The 17,845-nt window shown below is 48.9% G+C and overlaps 1 protein-coding gene across 3 annotated transcripts in view; it reads left to right on the top strand.

Annotated features, from left to right (window-relative positions):
* The window catches only part of ESYT3 (extended synaptotagmin 3), a 49,958-nt gene that overhangs the window by 8,888 nt on the left and 23,225 nt on the right, over nucleotides 1-17,845 (top strand). For 2 of the 3 annotated variants that reach the window (XM_027061762.2, XM_027061766.2), the window contains exons 2-5: nucleotides 10,382-10,423; nucleotides 12,589-12,723; nucleotides 15,917-15,993; nucleotides 17,490-17,556. In XM_027061762.2, the coding sequence (XP_026917563.2) occupies nucleotides 10,382-10,423; nucleotides 12,589-12,723; nucleotides 15,917-15,993; nucleotides 17,490-17,556 (321 nt within the window). Of the gene's footprint in view, nucleotides 1-6,082; nucleotides 6,563-10,381; nucleotides 10,424-12,588; nucleotides 12,724-15,916; nucleotides 15,994-17,489; nucleotides 17,557-17,845 lie in introns of those variants that run through there. The other variant, XM_027061767.2, reaches the window with a different exon arrangement.

Raw genomic sequence — 17,845 nt, 5'->3', positions numbered from 1 at the left:
AGTAAGGGAGGGGCAGAAAGAGGGAGGGAGAAAATCCTAAGCAGGCTCCACACTGTCAGCGCAGAGCCCATTGCAGGGCTAGAACTCACAAACGGTGAGATCATGACCTGAGCTGAAGTCGGGCATTTGACTGAGCCACCCAGGCGCTCCTCCATTTTTTGGTCTTTTAAGGTGTATGTCATTTTATTACGCATTGCAGATAATTGCATTTTTTTTCTTTTTTTTTTACAAATTGAAGGTTTGTGGCAACCCTGCATCGAGCAAGTCTATCAGTGCATTTACCCAACAGCACTTGCTGACTTTGTGTCTCTGTGTCACAGTTTGGTAATCCTTGCAGTGTTTCACACTTTTGCACCATTGTTATATTTGGTGATCTGTGATTAGCGATTGTGACTTCCTGAAAGCTCAGATGATGGTTAGCATTTTTTAGCAATAAAATATTTTTAATTTTTTTTAACGTTTATTTATTTATTTATTTTTTTGAGACAGAGACAGAGCATGAACGGGGGAGGGTCAGAGAGAGAGGGAGACACAGAATCCGAAGCAGGCTCCAGGCTCTGAGCAGTCAGTACAGAGCCTGACGCAGGGCTCGAACTCACGGACCGCGAGATCATGACCTGAGCCGAAGTCGGGTGCTTAACCGACTGAGCCACCCAGGCGCCCCATAAAATATTTTTAAATTAATGTATGTACTTTTTTTTTAAAACATGCTATTGCACACTTACTGGACTACAGTATAGTGTAAACATAGCTTTCGTATCGGAAACGAAAAAATTCATTTGACTCATTTTATGGTAATATTCACTTCATTGCAGTGGCCTAGAACTAAACCTGCAGTATCTCTGAGGCATTGCCTATGCTAGTTTGATAAGCAAGAGGATATGTTTGTTAACCTTTGGGCACTACCAAACCTAACTGTGTGACTGAACTGTCTGGAGACTTAGCATTACACTCAGGCCTCCTTGAAAGAAAGACTCTCTAGAGCCCAGGTAGTCCCTCCATGCTCCAAGCCCTTACTCCTCAGCAAATGGTGACAGGTTCTTGGCACCAGTATTCTCATGGCTGGTGAGTGCCTTTGGAGTTTTATCTGCTCAGCATCCCCCCCTTCTACTGGGTCCAGCTGGCTTGGGCCAGTCTGCAGGCTGGGTGTGTTGTTAAATAGCCTATGGATTTTAGAGCAGCACTAAATGGAACTTCAAGTTGGCAAAATGTTTTTTCCTTTAAAGTACTTTTAGCGGGGTAATTTTAAGCAGAAGAGTGGGCAGATTTAAAAGCAATTTTTAAGGTTAAATGTTTACCTCCCAAGAACAGAGAAAAGGGGGCGAAGGCTGTTCTTCACCAGAAAACAAGTGAATGAAATGAGGGACCAGTTTCTGGTAGAGGAGGAACCACTGAATAGGCACCACAGAGAAGGGATCTATCTCGAAAGACAGGAGCGTGTGTCTCAGGTCTTTGAGATACAAAGAGACACAGGAACATACTCTATCTCTGTATGTCTGTCTGTGTCTCTTTCTCTGTGTCTGTGTGTCTGCACACGGTTGCTCCCATGGGAAGAGCTACCATCCCTGTGACAGGGAGTGAGCCGGGTTCACCTGGTGACACGCAGGCCTTTTAAGTGAAGCCCTCCAATCTCCCTGCCTCCTGAGAGGGTCTGGTGGCCCAAAGCTGCTGTCCAGGCCTCCTAGTCCATCTGTGGGCCCTGCCTAGGCTCCACACTGCTGGATCCAGCCATCACTCTGGCTCCGTTTCCTCACTGCTGTGGAATCATTTTTCCTCAAGGGTTTAAGAAGTAAAGCATGACCACCTAGAGATGAAGCATTGATGTGTGGCGCCATTGTGGTGGCCTCTGCTAGCCTGGAATTCTGACTTGAGTTTGCTTTACAGTCTATCTCTTCTCTGAGCTCTCATTACTGCCACTGTCTTAAAAAATGCTGTCATTAAAATATGAGCCCACTGCCTGGGAAGCTTTGGCCCAAGCACACTAACAGCAGCAAGATGTAAGTTAGCACAGGGAGGCTCTCGGTGGGGGCCGAGGCCCCATCTACTTAAGTTTCTCTCAGGGGCAAAAGCAGACATCTAAGGTCTTGGTGACTTGACCACGGGCTTGGGCAACTTTAAGAGTTTTCAGGCCTTCTTTGGGTAAGTGCTCACACCTGTAATATAGCAGTCAGGATAGTGTCCATGTTCTAGGGGGATGAACCTTGCTACAGCTCTTTTTTTTTTTTTTTTTTTGTTCATTTATTTTAGAGAGAGAGCACGTGAGTGGGGAGGGGACAGACAGGGAGACACAGAATCCAAGCAGGCTCCAGGTTCCAAGCTGTCAGTACGGAGCCCAATATGGGGCTCAAACCCACTAACTGTGAGATCATGACCTGAGCCGAAGTCGGACGCTTAACTGACTGAGCCACCCAGACGCCCCACCTTGCTAGAGCTCTTAATTTGTCTCCATATAGAGTAGATTTGCGTTCATTGTCTCCTGATTGTAGACCTGGGCAGCATAGGCATCACAGCCTCACTTCCTTCAATGGGGAGAAACCTGAGGCTGCAGAAAGAGGGTCAGGACCAGACCCTGGTTCCTCAGGGCCCCTGGTGGCACGTCCTACCTCTGCTGCTTGGCTATAGAAAGCAGCTACTGGGTGGAAGTGGCTCACCTTTTTAGGGGCCAGAGCGGTGCCCAAAGCCAGGCAGACTCATCATAGTGTGTTTTCATCTGCTAGCCCTTGCCTTCCCTTGCTCCTCGTGGCACAAAAGATACTCTCTTTGTAAAAGAATTGAGGTCCATAGGCTGCCGGTAAGAATTTGATGACAAAGTGACAGCTGTGACTTTGGAGCCCTCGTCAGGAGCCTCGGGGCGGAGGAGTCACCTTCTCCCAGGGTCTGAGCGGGTCCCCTAGCCTAGGGAGGCCTGTCCACTCATTCTTCAACACGCCCTAGCACTGTGATCAAAATGACCTGGGAGCTTGTTAAAGATACAAGCTGTCGGGTCCCTGCCCCAAGTTTTCAGTTCCCAGAATCGAAATCTCTGAGGGACCTCACTAAGAATCCACGTCTTAACGAGGTCTCCTGGTGGTGGTTTTGTAAGGAAAAGTTTAAGACCGCTGCCCACACCCGCCTGAGTCTAGCCCTTTGCATTGCCAGGAGGCGTGGATGTCTCCCTGCTCTCTGGTCTCAGAGACTCCCAGCCTTGTGAGGTATTGGAACCAAAGTTCCGGTGACTTTAGGACTCAGTCTGAGAGTGGGCCACCAGTCGTCTTTTTCAGCTTTCCCTTCCTTTACCTCCCGAGGGAAAGACATGCACAGAGGCTCTGATTGGGTCCCTTTGCCCCGCCTCATTGTGGAGCGCCCTCATTGGACAGCTTCACACAGGCGCCTCACAGGCATTGGGCCCAGCCTATCTAGGGGCGCATCCCTCAGCCAATCAGCAGAGGCCGGGGAAACAACACTCAACTGTGGTCCTCCTTCAGCCTCAGGCGCTTTCGCTGTGTTGTCTCTCTTCTCAGTGTTTCCCAAAGTGCAGAGCCGCAGGCACCTGGGGAGCCCGTAGAGAATTTGCTGGGCTGTGGGTCAGACAGAACTGGACGCATAGCCCAGGTGACATTGTTATTGGCATGTACCTGAGGACAAAGACGTCAGTGTCTGCACCTCCAGGGTCTATACAACTGCCAACAACAGTAACAGTTTCTGGAGAATTTACTCTGAGCCAGGGAGGGTACCGAGCACTTACTTACACGCATTGTCTCATTTACTCAGGAGCTCTGTGAAATTGGTAGCATGGTACCCATCCTGCGGATGAGAAAACCAAGGTTTACAGAGGTGAAATTTTAAATGCACAAAGACTACTTTGACCCTAAGAAATGCACTTCAAATGCTGACACTTCAGGTGGAGAAGGCAGGGAGAAAAAAGGCTTGAAGGCTGGGCTCAAATTACATGCGGGTGAAATCTGAGTTCTGGTCACCTGGGTGATCTTGGCAGGTACCAACTAGTCTCTGAGCCTCTCCTCATCTGTAAAATGAGGATAGTTGTAGCTTTGCTGTACACCTTATGGAGTATTAGGAGGATGAAATGAAAGTGTCTGTGGAATGTCCTTTGTAAGCTATAAAGCATGGCCTGCTAATGAAGACTCCGGTCCCATGAGGGCAACCCTCTGCTAAATTAGACCTTCTATAAAAGAGGAAAAGATAATACTATGTAAGGTTTTCTTAAGAGGAGTGAGAGGGGTGGGGTGGACAGGCAGGGACTTTGTGGTGAGACCGACCTGGGTCTGTGATTCCGCTCTGGCACTCTGCAGCTGGTGCCTGTAAGTAACCTTTTTGAGCCTTAGTTTCCTTATCTGTAAAATGGAGCTAAAAAGGGACTAAGGTGAGTTTTAAATGACATGAGATCACATGAACTCAAAAAGTTAGAAAATAAGGTGGAAAAAAGATACAACTGGGCAACTTTGAAACAAAAGTAAGCTAGAGTGGCAATTTTCATATCAGATAAAGTAGAATGTAACTCAGATATATCCTAAAGACAAGGATGTTCTGTCATTATAAAAGGAATAGTAATTTTAAAAGATAACAGTCATGGACATATATATGCTGCATAATATAAACTTGAAATAAAAAACCCAACAACTGACAGAACTGCACAGGGAAGAAGATAAAGCAACAGTTGGACTTGGAAACTCTAATACATTCCTCTCTGAAAATGAGAAGTAGGCAAGCAGGAAACAAGGATAAAGAATTGTTGAAGGGCACGGTATTTTTTTTTTTTTTTTTACAAAGGACATGATTAATAACTTGATCATACATGGAACAGCCATAACAATTAATCATGCACTAAGCCACAAAGGAATTATCAATATATTCCAGTGGACTGCCATCCTACAGACTGTGCAGGCCATAAAGAAATGGAATCAGAAAGCAATAAGTAGTGTTAGAAACCTCACATGCCTAAATATTTAAAAATAGTACTTATTGTAAAAAATTATTGTTTAAAACATAGTCATCATGGAAACGACAAAAAAAATGGGAGGTAAATAATGAAAACACTATGCCAAAAATCATAGGGAATTTAAACTTTGAATTTATCACAAACCAAAAACTGAAAATAAATTCAACTCCAAGAACATAAGAGAGCAACAGGTTTAGATCAAAGAAATAGGTAAGGAAATAAAAAACATAACGATGAAAGTGAACAAAAATTTTAATATAATGGTAAAGGGGAAAGAAAACTATTAACAACAACTAAAGCTAGTTCTCTGAGAAGATCAATACAATGGGCAAAACCTTTGTCAAGCTAGACCTATTAAAAAATAGAAAAAGATGAAAATAAAATAGGGGATAAATGCAGAAATAACTATAGATAAAGCAGATTAAAAGTAATAAATTATTATAAGCCTGGGTGGCTTAGTCCGTTGAGCTTCGATCTTCAGCTCAGATCATGATTTCACATTTCCTGAGTTCGAGCCCTTCATCAGGCTCCCTTCTGTCAGCACAGAGCCCATTTAGAATCCTTTGTCCCCCCTCTCTCTCTGCACTTCCTCCACTCGTACTCCTCTCTTTCAAAAATAAATAAACATTTTAAAAATAATGAAATATTATAAGCAAATATATATCAATACCTTTGAAAGCCTAGATAAACTATATTTCTAGAAAAATATAAATGCCGAAATTGCCACAATAAGAGATAAGTAGACCTTGAATACACCATTAACCACTAAAAAGAGGAATGGTAACTTCCTACCCCAAAAAGCCTCAGGCCAAGATGGCTTTATAGCTAAGATGCATTAAACTTCATTGACCAGATAATTCCTTTTTTTGTTTTTGTTTATTTTTGAGAGAGAGAGAGACAGAGCATGAGCGGGGGAGGGGAAGACAGAGAAGGAGACACAGAATCTGAAGCAGGCTGAGCTGTCAGCACAGAGCCTGACGCGGGGCTCAAACTCACAGACCAGGAGAACATGACCTGAGCTGAAATTGGACGCTTAACCGACTGAGCCATCCAGGCACCCGTTTTTTGTTTTTTTTTTTTTTCTTTTTTCTTTTAAATGAGATAATTCCTATTATTTACAGGTTGTTTCAGAAAATAGGAAGATATGGAGAAGCTGTCCCACTAGTTTTATAATTTATTGTAAGATCTTTGTACCAAAACTGGGTGTGAATTGCACAAGAACGAAAATTGTAGGTATCACTTTGAATCCTAAGTGTATAAACCTAAATGAGATATCAGGCTACCTAAATGTATTACTTCAAATGGGGCATTTCCTGAGTACTAGAAATGGTTTTGTTTTATAAAGAAACATCAGTTAAGTTCACCACATTAATGGACAAAGAGGAAAAAATTACATGATTGTCTCAATATCTATTGTGTTGAATATAGTTCGATACCCATTTATAATGAAAGTCCTTGCAAATTAAGTTATTGAGAAGAGCTTCCTCAACCTGATAGGGGCTGTCCTCTAAAACTCTACAGCAAAAATCACACTTCATGGAAAAACTTCCATTTGAGGCCAGGAACAAGGTAGAGCTGTTCGCAATCACTGCTACTGGGCGTGACCAAAAGACAAACTAAGAGAAGGTAAGAAAAAAATTGTTACTGGAGATTATTAATGTGTATAAATAATCTGTGCGAATTCATGAACAGTTAGAACTAGCAACAAATTTCAACAAAGTTGCCCAGAAAATGAAATACCATTTTTAATAACTGCAAAACCCACGAAGTAATCTAACAAAAATATATGGGATTTTTATAGGAAAAGGTTTATGATCTCAAATGTGAGTGCAACCTAATGTGATTCATAAAGGGAAATATTCTGCTCATGGCTACAAAACTTAATATTGTAAAGCTGTCATTTCTCTTACAAATTTATAAGTTCTGGAATATAACCATCAAAATCCAGGAGGATTTTTTGGAGGGAAGATTGACAAGATTCCAAAATTCATATGGAATTATAAATAGCTCCTATTAGCTAAATCAGTTTGAAAAAGAAAAGCTAACAGAGGGAATCACCCAACCCCGGTCATGTTGCAAAGCTAGAGTGATTAGCACAGTGTGAGACTGGCAAGGAACAGGCGATCAGACCACAGAGTTCAATGCCAACTTCAGAAACACACCAGAGTACACAGCAGAAGCTGACATATGAGGGAAGTCACTTCACAAGTCAGGAGGAAAGATGGACTTTTTTTTTGGTATGTGATACTAGAAAATTGCTGCCTTAGAATGTGGAGAGAAATGAAAGTAGAGGCCTATCTCATCCGCTATAAAAAATTTCAGACAGATTGAAGACCTAAGTGGAAAAGCTAAAATATAGATAAAAGCATGCAATAACTTTGAGAATTTGGAGTAGGGGGAAAAAAAAGGCCAACTATAATGGAAACATGACTAATTTGTCTCCATCAAACTGAGGGAACATTGGGTCTGAGTAATTGCTTCCTAAATGTCCATCACCCTGATGTCATCCTCTGGTCCAGGACTTACTCTAGGGCCATCACAGAGAAGATGGCCTGGCTCTTGAATCAGCTCACTGGCGAGTCACGATAGGTGCTGAGATTTAGGCCGAGGGAGAGCCAGCAGGATGCCTAAGGCAGAGTAGAGACTTGATGGTCTCTTCCTTTCCTGGCCTGAATTGCTGCTCTTGTCAGGGCATTCAGACTCACTTTCTAGGGGAATCTCTTAGCAGGGAGCCTCAACACAAGTGCAGCTGGCCAAGAGACCATGAAAACAGTGTGGGCCCTGGACATCCCGCTATTGTCTGCATTGTCAGGGTGAGTGTGGGCCCCTCTAAAGGAAGGGGCGGGCTGGTCATTGATGCCAACCCTGATGGAACTCCAGAATCCTGCCAGGAGCTTGTTAAAAATAAATTGCAAGGCCCCACCCTGAAACACTGTGAGTCAGTAGGTGTGAGGCAGCTTAGGAATCTTCGTTCAGCCGGCTCCCAAGTGTGGCCAGGGTTAGACCTGCCAAGCTGGATCACTTTTCCAGGGTGCAGGAGATCAGAACCCAGTTCCCAGGGGTACAGAACCTCCTCTGGGTCCTCCCCTGGAGAGTCAGGGGGTCGGTGGAAGGGGTGTGCACATAAGATGTGCCCCGGGGTAAGTTGGGAGTGCAGGGGGCAGGATGGACGGAGGAGAGGGAAGGGTCCAGCCAGCAGGCTTGAGCAGCAGAGGGACAAAGGTGCCAGTGAAAGCCCAGCTGTAACCCACTTTTCTCCTTTGTGGGGGTCCCACTCCCCACACCTTGGTATTGATCCTGTACTTGGAATGATCTGTTTATTGTCTGCTTCCTTTACCAGCCTAGGAGCTATTTGAGGGCAAGAACCTTGCATACATTTATGCATTCATTCATTCCACAAATATTTATTAAGATATTCATGTGTCAGGGACAGGCACTAATAGGGAACACGGCCGAGTCGGCCCACGAGAGCTTCCAGTCTAGTAAGGAGGCAGGCAGACAAGCAGGTCTATTAAGGTGTGTTAAGTGTCTCAAAGGAGAACCAGCAGACACATAATAGGGACACCTGTCTCTGACTTGAGAGATCAGGAAAGGCTGCCTGGAAGAAATAAAGTCAAAGATAGTAATGAGTGGAGCAACCAAAGAGCAGTGGGGATGTCTGTTTCAGCCCCATGTGCAGGAGCTTTTTCTTTAGTGTGCTTTAGTGGGCAGTGTGATAGCGAGCAATGAAAGGGTCTCACCCTCCATTTGCCTGCTACCAGCTTAGGACCTGACCCAGGGCAGCAGCAGGGAAAGGGTGGTGAGTAGGCTGCTTCTCCCCAGCTGAAATGGGTGGGCTGACCCTAATTCCTGCCTACTTCCCTCAAGATTCCTTTCCCACCATTCCCTTCTGTTCCTGTGGACTGAGTCAGCCTCCCCCTGCCCTCCCCCTGGGAACCAGGCAGTGATTTTCCTTTAGCACCTGAGACTATTAGATGCTTGTCCAAGTTTATATGGATCACTGCCCAGGGCTGGGGGAACTGGGGCTGGGAGAATGGCTCAATGTTCCAGGAGTCTCAGAAGCGCCGGGCTTCTTTGACTTCTCAAGGTTGTTAAAAACTCCTTAAGAGGACTGAATTGCTTATCACTCCTTTGGGAATGGCTCTCCTCTTGGGCAAGTGGTCTAGGCCGGGGTCTACATTTAGGCCTTCAGGGCATCCCCAGAGCCAGCCCAGGGCCTGGTGTGCACTAGGAGTGTGAACTGCATGGACAATCTCCTTTCCTGACCTTGCGAGTTCCAATGCCCACCATGAATCTGATCCTGAGTTGGCCTTGTGCTCAGAAGACTTGGTGACAGTGATGGTAGCCACTGCTACCATTTATTGATCCCTATTTTGTGCCAGGTACCACTACAGTCTTACCCCTGAGAACCTTGGGGGTTGGGGTGGGGGCCTATGAGAAGCTCAGACACTGGCAGAGACTGAGACTCTTGCAAGGAAGGGCTTAAGCACCCTCAGGTGATGCAAAGGTTAGCCAGTAGGGTTGTTGCTTCACCTGCCCCCCCCTCCCCCCACCCCGCCAAGCTCCCTTCCTGACCCAAGGAAGTGGCAGGACTCACCCGGCAGGCATAGTGGCTAGGGGCTGTGACCTGAAGGAAGCTCCCCTATGTGACCACAGATCTGGCCTGCTGGGGAGGGGCTCCTGGGAGCTGAGGGGGGCACTTCCATTCTCCAGTTGCCTATGAAAATGGCTTTCAAACGGGCAGTTGTTACCTTAGGAATCAATACAATCCTACATACACTAGGTGGAAAAAAGCAGACTACCAAAACACATGGTGACTTCAATTTCTGTGGGAACTACATAGCCTTGTTTCCGCAATAGGCTGAACCTGTTAACGGTGGTTGTCCCTTGGCATTCTGTGATAAAATATTTTTCCTTTTGCTTAGCTGTATTTTCTAGTTTTTCTCCGGAGTCCATGATTACTTGTGGCATTAAAAGGAATAAGGAGGAGGGAAAGGCAAGGAACGAAGTCGGGTGGTACCCTGGGCCAGCCCGGGTGGGGATTGTGTGTATCCACCAGGAAGGAAGGTCTTATTTGCATAAGCAAGCGAAGGGGTTCCAGCCCCGCCCTTCCAGCCTGTGGGCTGCAGGGCGCAGTTGGGAGGGGGAGGGGGCTGCGGGAGAGAGGAGCAGTCTCCACAGAATCGCACACCCGCGTGCAGGGCTTCCGAGCCCAGTAGTGTCAGTGTTGGCCGTGCATTGGTACGGTCTGGTTGCCTGCCGCACCAGAGGGTGCGCTCCGGGACAGGGCTGGCTGAGTCTCTGGCCAAGTGGGTGCTGGGCGGGGAGGAAGAGCAGAGGTGTGTGTGGGGTGGGAGCGGGAACTTGCCCGGCTGCTGCGCTTCTGGGTTTTCAGGGATGGGCAGGTGTTCAGTCTAACTTACCTTTGGGGTTTCTGTTCCCTAGATCCACTTCCCAGATGTGGAACGGGTCGAGTGGGCCAATAAGGTAAGGCCGGGGTGGGTCCGGCAGGGCTGGCTTTCTTCTAGGCCTCATCCTCCTGGCGGCCCTAGGCTGAGGGACCCCGGGGACTGGGTGACGGCGATGCCACGCACAGGGACAGGGGCCTCCTGGCAGTAACTGCCGGCTGCCTTCTGCCGGTTTCTTCCCCTTCCCACCCTCCCGGATCTTCTCATTACCAATGATTCTATTTAAAACAAAACAAAAGAAAACAAAATTTATTTTAGTGTGAAACTAATGCATGGCCACAGCTGAAATGTTAGAAAACACAGAGAAGTATAGAGAAGAATGCAGCACCCCCAGTGGCCCATGAGGCCAAGATCAGTGCTTCCTAGGGGGGAAGGCCATGGCCACACTTCACCTGGTCTCCAGCCCAGATCTGTCAGCACTGACTCTGCAACCCTGGGCAGACCGCCTCACCTCTCAGAGCTGGTTCCCCCTATCTGTGCAACAGGAATAATTACGGTCCCTGCCTTGTGAGGCTGTGAGGGTTAATGAGGTAATGAGTGCCCCACAGTGCCTGGGACGTCATGAACACTGTCATCACTGGTGTGACTATACTGTTAGATCATTCAGGGAACTCCCAGCAGGCTCTGCTCCCAGATGCCTCAGGGGGGGCCCCGGGCTCCAACTCTGGGTCTAGCCCTTTCTTACAGATGAGGAAACAGAGTCTGGCCCCTATCTGGACAGCCCACATCTGTCCCCTAAATGTGACAGCTTGTGGATCCTCCCACCCACTCAAGGATTCTGACTCAGGACTTTTTCTAATATGAACCTTGCCTCTGTTCTGGTTAGAACAGCCATAGCAGAAACGACTTAAGTTAGGTCTAAGAAAAGACTTCCTGATGGTTTTTGAGCAAAAGTTGATGGTTCTGTGTTACCAAAGATGTCAATGCCGTGTGGATCAAAAACCATTTCCAGCAGGGGTGCCTGGGTGGCTCAGTCATTTTAAGTGTCCGACTTTGGCTCAGGTCATGATCTCATGGTTTGTGGGTTCGAGCCCTGCGTTGGGTTCTGTAGAACCCAGAGCCTGGAGCCTGCCTCAGAGTCTGTGTCTCCCTCTCTCTCTCTGCCCCTCCCCTGCTTGCTCACGCACTCTCTCTCTCTTTCAAAAATAAACATTTAAAAAGAAAGGAAAAAAGAACACTGCTCCCAGCCTACAGGTAGAAGTTGGACGAAGTAGGTTGCTGCTTTCAGAGGAGTGACCAGATTTCTGTGGATTAATGCAGGGCCCAGGGCCCCTGGGACAGACCTTGTTCTGTGCCCACAAAAGGGAGTCCCTCCTGCCTGTGTCCCCTAGTTCATGGGTGCCCTCGTGTGCTACATCTTTCTTTCTTACACTGACACGCAGAGTCCCACACAAGGTGTTGGGGACGTATGACTGTGGGATGAGGCTCCCACCCTCAGTTCAGGGCACGGGTGGGGAGATAACTGTGTAGACAAACCACACACTGGGGCACCCAGTGTGTCCCATGGAGCTTCATGCTCAGGATGCACTCAGTAGACAACAAAGCAGTGAGGCAGGAAGACGGGACCGGCCCTAACGGGGCCCCTGAGAGAGATGGAGGCAGTGGTGCCCTGAAACCTCTCAGCCTCGGGCTCCTCCGATGCTGGGTCTGGGGAACGGGAACTGCATCTTTAAACTATGACCGCTCTCTGCTGCCCTCCCTCTCCCCTGTCCCATGCTTACTTCCCAGACCCACGCCATGAGTCATTCTGCAGAGATCAGCCCAAGGCAGCCTTTTTTTGATTGTTAGAAAAAATTAAATCCACAGGAAGCAATTTAACTTTATCTTCTGTGATTCTTTTTCTTTAAGCCTCTGGCACCTGCTCCTTCCTGGTTACACCACAATGTTGATTCTGATAGCTTACATTTTAGCAGTGAACCAAAATCGTGGTGTTCTGCAAAACAGCACCAAGTCTTGGGGTCCCACTGCCTGGGCCAGAGTGAGAACAACTGTTGTAGTTATGCCATGTTTGATGGATAGATGGACGGACAGTTGCGTGGATGGGTGGGCAGACAGGCCTGTGGGCGCTGCAGTGTAAGGGCCATGGGACCCCCCCCTCTCCGGGGCCAGGTTGTTCTGGGTAGCCCTGGGTCTTGGGTGGGGGAAACAGACCTGACCCCCAAGAGCCTCTTTCTGTGGTCACAGATCATCTCTCAGATCTGGCCCTACCTGAGTATGATCATGGAGAACAAGTTCCGGGAGAAACTCGAGCCCAAGATCCGGGAGAAGAGCATCCACCTGAAGACCTTCACCTTCACCAAGCTCTACTTTGGACAAAAGGTGGGTGACAAAAGGTGGGTGATGTCTCAGGAGGGGCAGCCTGTATCTGCTCTGCAGCCTTTTCTCTGTCCCAGACCCTGCCCCATGTCACTCGCTCCTGACTGAGAACATCCCAGGGGACCTTGCTGGGGGCCTGGCCGCCACCTGCCCTTCTCAGCCTCTCAGCCTCGGTATAGACCCCTCACCCCTGAGTCCCGGCCCCACTGTCTCTGCAGGGTCTAAGGAAGCCTGGCTCGGAGAGAACAAAAAGGAAAGATGGGAAATAAGTCCACCTTTCTGCAGCCAAATTTTGGAAACATGCCAGGCAGTGGCAGTCGGCCAGATACAAAGATGTAGAAGTCATGCTTGCTAAGGCATCAGCTTGGGAGAGCACACCTTCACAGAGAGAGGTAGTGCCTCAACACAGTGGATAGTTCTCTACCAAATGATTGGTTCTCGCAAGCAGCATCACAAGCCCAACCCTAGTTCTGTGAAGATAATAGGTGACCCAGGATAGGTGAGGTTTGCATCTGACATACCCAACATCAGGTCCTTATTCTTGACAGCTTCCTAGTCCACCCTCGTGCCCCGTTCCTGCTGCCCTAAAGTGCCCCACTGCTGTGGGTCTTATTTTTGCTGTTTGAAAATTCATCCCCAGGAGCCCCTGGCGGGCTGGCTCCGTCGATGGAGCACATGACTCTTGATCTTGGGGTCATGGGTTTGAGGTCCATGTTGGGTGTAGAGTTGACTTAAAAAAAAAAAAAAAAAAAGCATCCTCGAGGCAGAGAACTGCTGTGATGTCCATCACTGGGGAAATCAGAGGCCCCAGCATGTGGTCTGCTGTGGGGCAGGCAGGTGCCAGAGTGCAGGCCAGCCTGCTGAGAGCCGTCTGCCTGCCCCAGGGCGTGTCCCAACTCTGCCCTGCTAGCCGCCTGAGCCCTGGAGATTCTGGTTTATGCCACTCGGACTCAGCCAGGACTGGCTTGTCCCAGTATCTGTTGGTTCATTTGTCCATTCCCTGGTTCGTTCATGTAGACTTTATGGAACATGGCTGTGAGTGAGACACCATAGACAGAAATGGGCGTGGCTATGTGCCTGCCTTCAGAAAGGTCACTGTCCTATGTGAGGCGGACGTATAAACTGGTGGACCTCAACAGGGCCGAGTACGCACAATGGTAGAGGAATGCGTGAATTCAGGAGTGGAGGGGAATGGGGTAGTCAGGGAAGGCTGCCGGGAGTGGGTGATGTCTGAGTTGGCATTTGAAGGATTCAGCAGGCTAAGAGCTAAGGAGCCGGCAGACCGCTGTGTTTACCGCAGAGCCCGATGCCTGTGGGATGTGATGCTGCTGGGAAGTCGTCTCTTGTCACAACAGAAGCAGGCCTAGAGGCTCCAGGCTGTGGAAAGTCCGTTACAGTGCCCCGCCCTGCTCCCCAGTCTTCCACTGGCTTTTCTGGGTCTTTAATACGAAGGCCCTGGAGGCCAGGGTGGACGCGGCCTGAAGCTTCTACAGGAAAGAAAAAGAACATGGGGCGCCCAGGTGGCTCAGTCGGTTAAGCGTCCAACTTTTGATTTCAGCTCAGGTCATAATCTCAGGGGCGTGAGATGGAGCCCTGTGTCCAGCTTCATGATGGGCGTGGAGCCTGCTTAAGATTCATTCTCTCCCTCTGCTGCTCACATGCGTGCTCTCGCTCTCTCAAAAAAAACAAAAAACAAAAATATAAAATCAGGACAAAAATACATATTAAATAAATATCAGAAAGAATGGCAAAATAAACCACAGCAAACTATATAATATTTAAACAAGCTGACCTACCACACATATCACAAACTGGAAAGACTACATAATAATTTTAGTTAAACCACTCGAGATGTCCCTATTAATACTTTTTCCCCTGCATTTTTGGTTCCATTCTCTTGGATAGGCTTTTCATGTGACAGTGCATTTGTAAATGGCACTTTCTAAGGGGAGAACAGAAAGATAATGGAATATCCTCTAGTGTGGTTGACCGAATTTTTTTCTCCAACGTTTCATTGTGAAAAATCTCCAGCATACAGAAGACGTGAGAGTATTATGCCATGAGCCATCTGGATCAAACAACTGCTAACCTGTTGCTGTATTTGCTTTAGCACATATCCATGCATCTATTTTTCCTCATCATCTTTAAAAAACTTTTTTTTAACATTTATTTATTTTTGAGAGAGAGAGAGAGAGACAGAGTGCAAGTGGGGGAGGGGCAGGGAGGGAGAGGGAGACACAGAATCCGAAGCAGGCTCCAGGCTCCGAGCTGTCAGCACAGAGCCCGACGCGGGGCTCGAACCCACAAAGCACGGGATCATGACCTGAGCCGAAGTCAGACGCTTAACCGACTGAGCCACCCCAGTGCCCCACCTCATCATCTTTTTTTAAAATGCATTTCAAACTAGATTGCAAACATTAGTGAACTTCAACCCTCACTACTTCAGCATGACTATAACTCAAATTCAAATGATACTTGCTTTTTATTCTTCGTAAATAATAACCAGACCCCCATTCCAGTGCCCATTAGCTTCCTAACAGAAGGCGAAGAGACCCAGGGTAGGAGGCATTACTTAGCAGTTCAGCCCTCAGCCCCAGAGGCTGGGGGACCGTGACCCTGGGTCATGGAGGGTGGGTCAAGGGCAGGGCACTTTAATTTCTAGGGTCAGATCCCGCAGCCAGGGATCCTGCCCTTTTCCCTTGCCCTTGGGTGGCCAACTCCTACTCATTGGCCAGAACTGTTTAAATGCCTCCTCCTCCAGGAAGCCTTCACTAACTTCTGCCCACACCAGGGGAGGTTGCTCCTGAAATCTCCAGATCCCCACGTGACAGCAAGGGGCTGAATCTCATCACACCCTCCCCTGCCACTGTCTCCTCTGCTGGGCTTCCAACCCATGAGGGCAGGCTCAGCCCGTCTTGCTCCTGGCCTTCTCCCCTGTCCAGTGCCTGGCACAGAGCAGGTACTCCGTAAATACCTGCGCTAAGAGAGAGAAGAAGGGGTGTGCGTTCTAGGGAGGGAAGTATCACAATGCCCAGGACAGACAGAGGCAGCAGCGTGAATTTCTGTTTGTGCCTCATCCCAGGAATGCAGAGGCCACCTTGGTTGTTGGGGACAAAGCCCAGTGCTGGGCGAGGGGCCAGCAGCTATCCCTTGCTGCCAGATCCCTGCTGACCTAGCCCTCTGGCCTCTCTTCCAGTGCCCCAGGGTCAACGGCGTCAAGGCACACACTAACAAGCGCAACCGAAGGCAGGTGGTCCTGGACCTGCAGATATGGTGAGCCCTCTTGCCTTTGTGGGCCGGGTGTAGGGCACAGGGGAACCCTGTGTGAGAACAGTCAGTTTGAGGACAGAGTAGCATAGTTACACTCGAATTTGGGGTGTGAAAGTGCCTCACAACAGACATACCTACACCACCTTGGGCTGGAGCAGGGCAGACTATCAGGAGTAATGGATGGTCCCAGGGAAGCCACAGCTGTTTGACCCTCAGCCCAGGCCCAGCTCCTCCCATAAGACTAGGCCCCAAGCATGCTCCGGGTGCCAAGGCCCAGACAGCAGAACTTTCTTGGAAGTCAGGGCTAGTCACCTGGAGGGTCAGACCAGCTGCCTTAAAGAGGATGTAGAAAGAGGGAGCAAGTATGGCAAGAAGATATGGGGACTTGTGGTAAAGCCCAGGGAGCTCTGAGCACAGGCTGTGAGAAATCTGTGGGAGAACTGGAGTCGTGGCACCTCAGGAAAACAAGGATGCAAAGACACATGAGTGACTAGTTCAGCGGGTTGGGCAAAGGAGCCTCTTTGGAATGATGTTTGTAGCAGGCTTGAGTCTGAGAGAAGGGACATTCAATCCAGGAAGTCTTCCTGGAGGTGGTGAGATCTGAACTGTGCTTTAAAGGACCAAGGATCAACTCCTAAAGTTCCAGATTGTTGCCATTCCTCTCCAGTTCCTCATTTCCTGTCCTTAGCCCAGAGGCTGGCACCGAGAGCATATTGGGAAGACAAGAGTCAACTCTGGGAACACCCATCCCCATTTGAGGGCTGGTCTCAAGTGTGTTGGGATGATGTTGGCTGTTGGTCACTCTTGGCTCCAAAGCTCCGCCACAGAATCCTTGCATGAATAGTTGAGGCACATCAGGGTCATCTGGCACTCAGCTTCTCAGTCAGCTCAGACAGGTCCCCCCCCCCAACCCCTCCTCTTCAGAGGGTACTCAGCATTTCTGTGATACCCAGCTTCTCTGCCTGTCCTGCAGATATTTAAAGCCTCCCCGCTCTCTATCCCCTTAGAGGACCCTTTGACAGAGTCCTATGATCCTTACCCTCCAAGGCGCCCATCTGGGCTCCCTGTGCCCATTACTTGGTAAGTGCTGCCAGCTAGACTCAGGTTCCTGTGTCCTTGGGGAAGAGACCTGAACAGGGACGGAGCAGGCACACAGCAGTAGAGGAGGACTGGGTAGTATGTTCATCGAGAGCCCCCCCTTCACATCTTCAGGGTGTCACGGGGCAAAGTGGTGACCACAGTCACCACCCTTGTGGGCGGAGGTAGGGATATTCATGAGGCACCTGGGTGAAAGGACCTGTGCAGCTGCCTCCCAGGGTCTGGGCTCACGTCGGTATTTTTGCAGAGCTGAGAAAGGCTAAGGCTTTTAGGGAGGCCATATCCAGGTGACACGGGGCTCAGGCTTGGTGGCTGGCTGCCTGGACTTGGGCTGTGTGGTGCTGGGCAAGCTTCCTGATCTCTGAGTGTTGTACCTGCCCTTCGTCCCTCCCCACTTTCAGCTACATCGGGGACTGTGAGATCAGTGCAGAGCTGCAGAAGATACAGGCTGGCGTGAACGGGATCCAGGTACGTGGAGCCTGGTGGGACTGCCCACCCCCCATTCCTGCCCCTGGGGTGGGAGGCTGGGCAGGGGGAAGTGGGCTCATGTTGGAGCAGGCTGCAGAAAAGGTGCAGACACCAAATACAGGCTGACGATGATCAAGGGACTCCAGGCCTGAGGTCGCCTGGCCGTGAAGAGGTGTCTAGGCCTTATTAACCTGCTGCTTGGCCCCATGGCCCCACACCTGCCTCTGTACAGTCCCCCCAGGGCGACATCAGCTGCCCAGGGAAGGGAAAGGTTCTGTTCATGGAGTGA

The sequence above is a fragment of the Acinonyx jubatus genome, chromosome C2 (assembly GCF_027475565.1).
Source record: "Acinonyx jubatus isolate Ajub_Pintada_27869175 chromosome C2, VMU_Ajub_asm_v1.0, whole genome shotgun sequence".
In the NCBI taxonomy this organism is placed as follows: domain Eukaryota; kingdom Metazoa; phylum Chordata; class Mammalia; order Carnivora; family Felidae; genus Acinonyx; species Acinonyx jubatus.
Note: the sequence above shows the minus strand (reverse complement) of the source record. Positions and strands in the feature narration are given on the sequence as shown.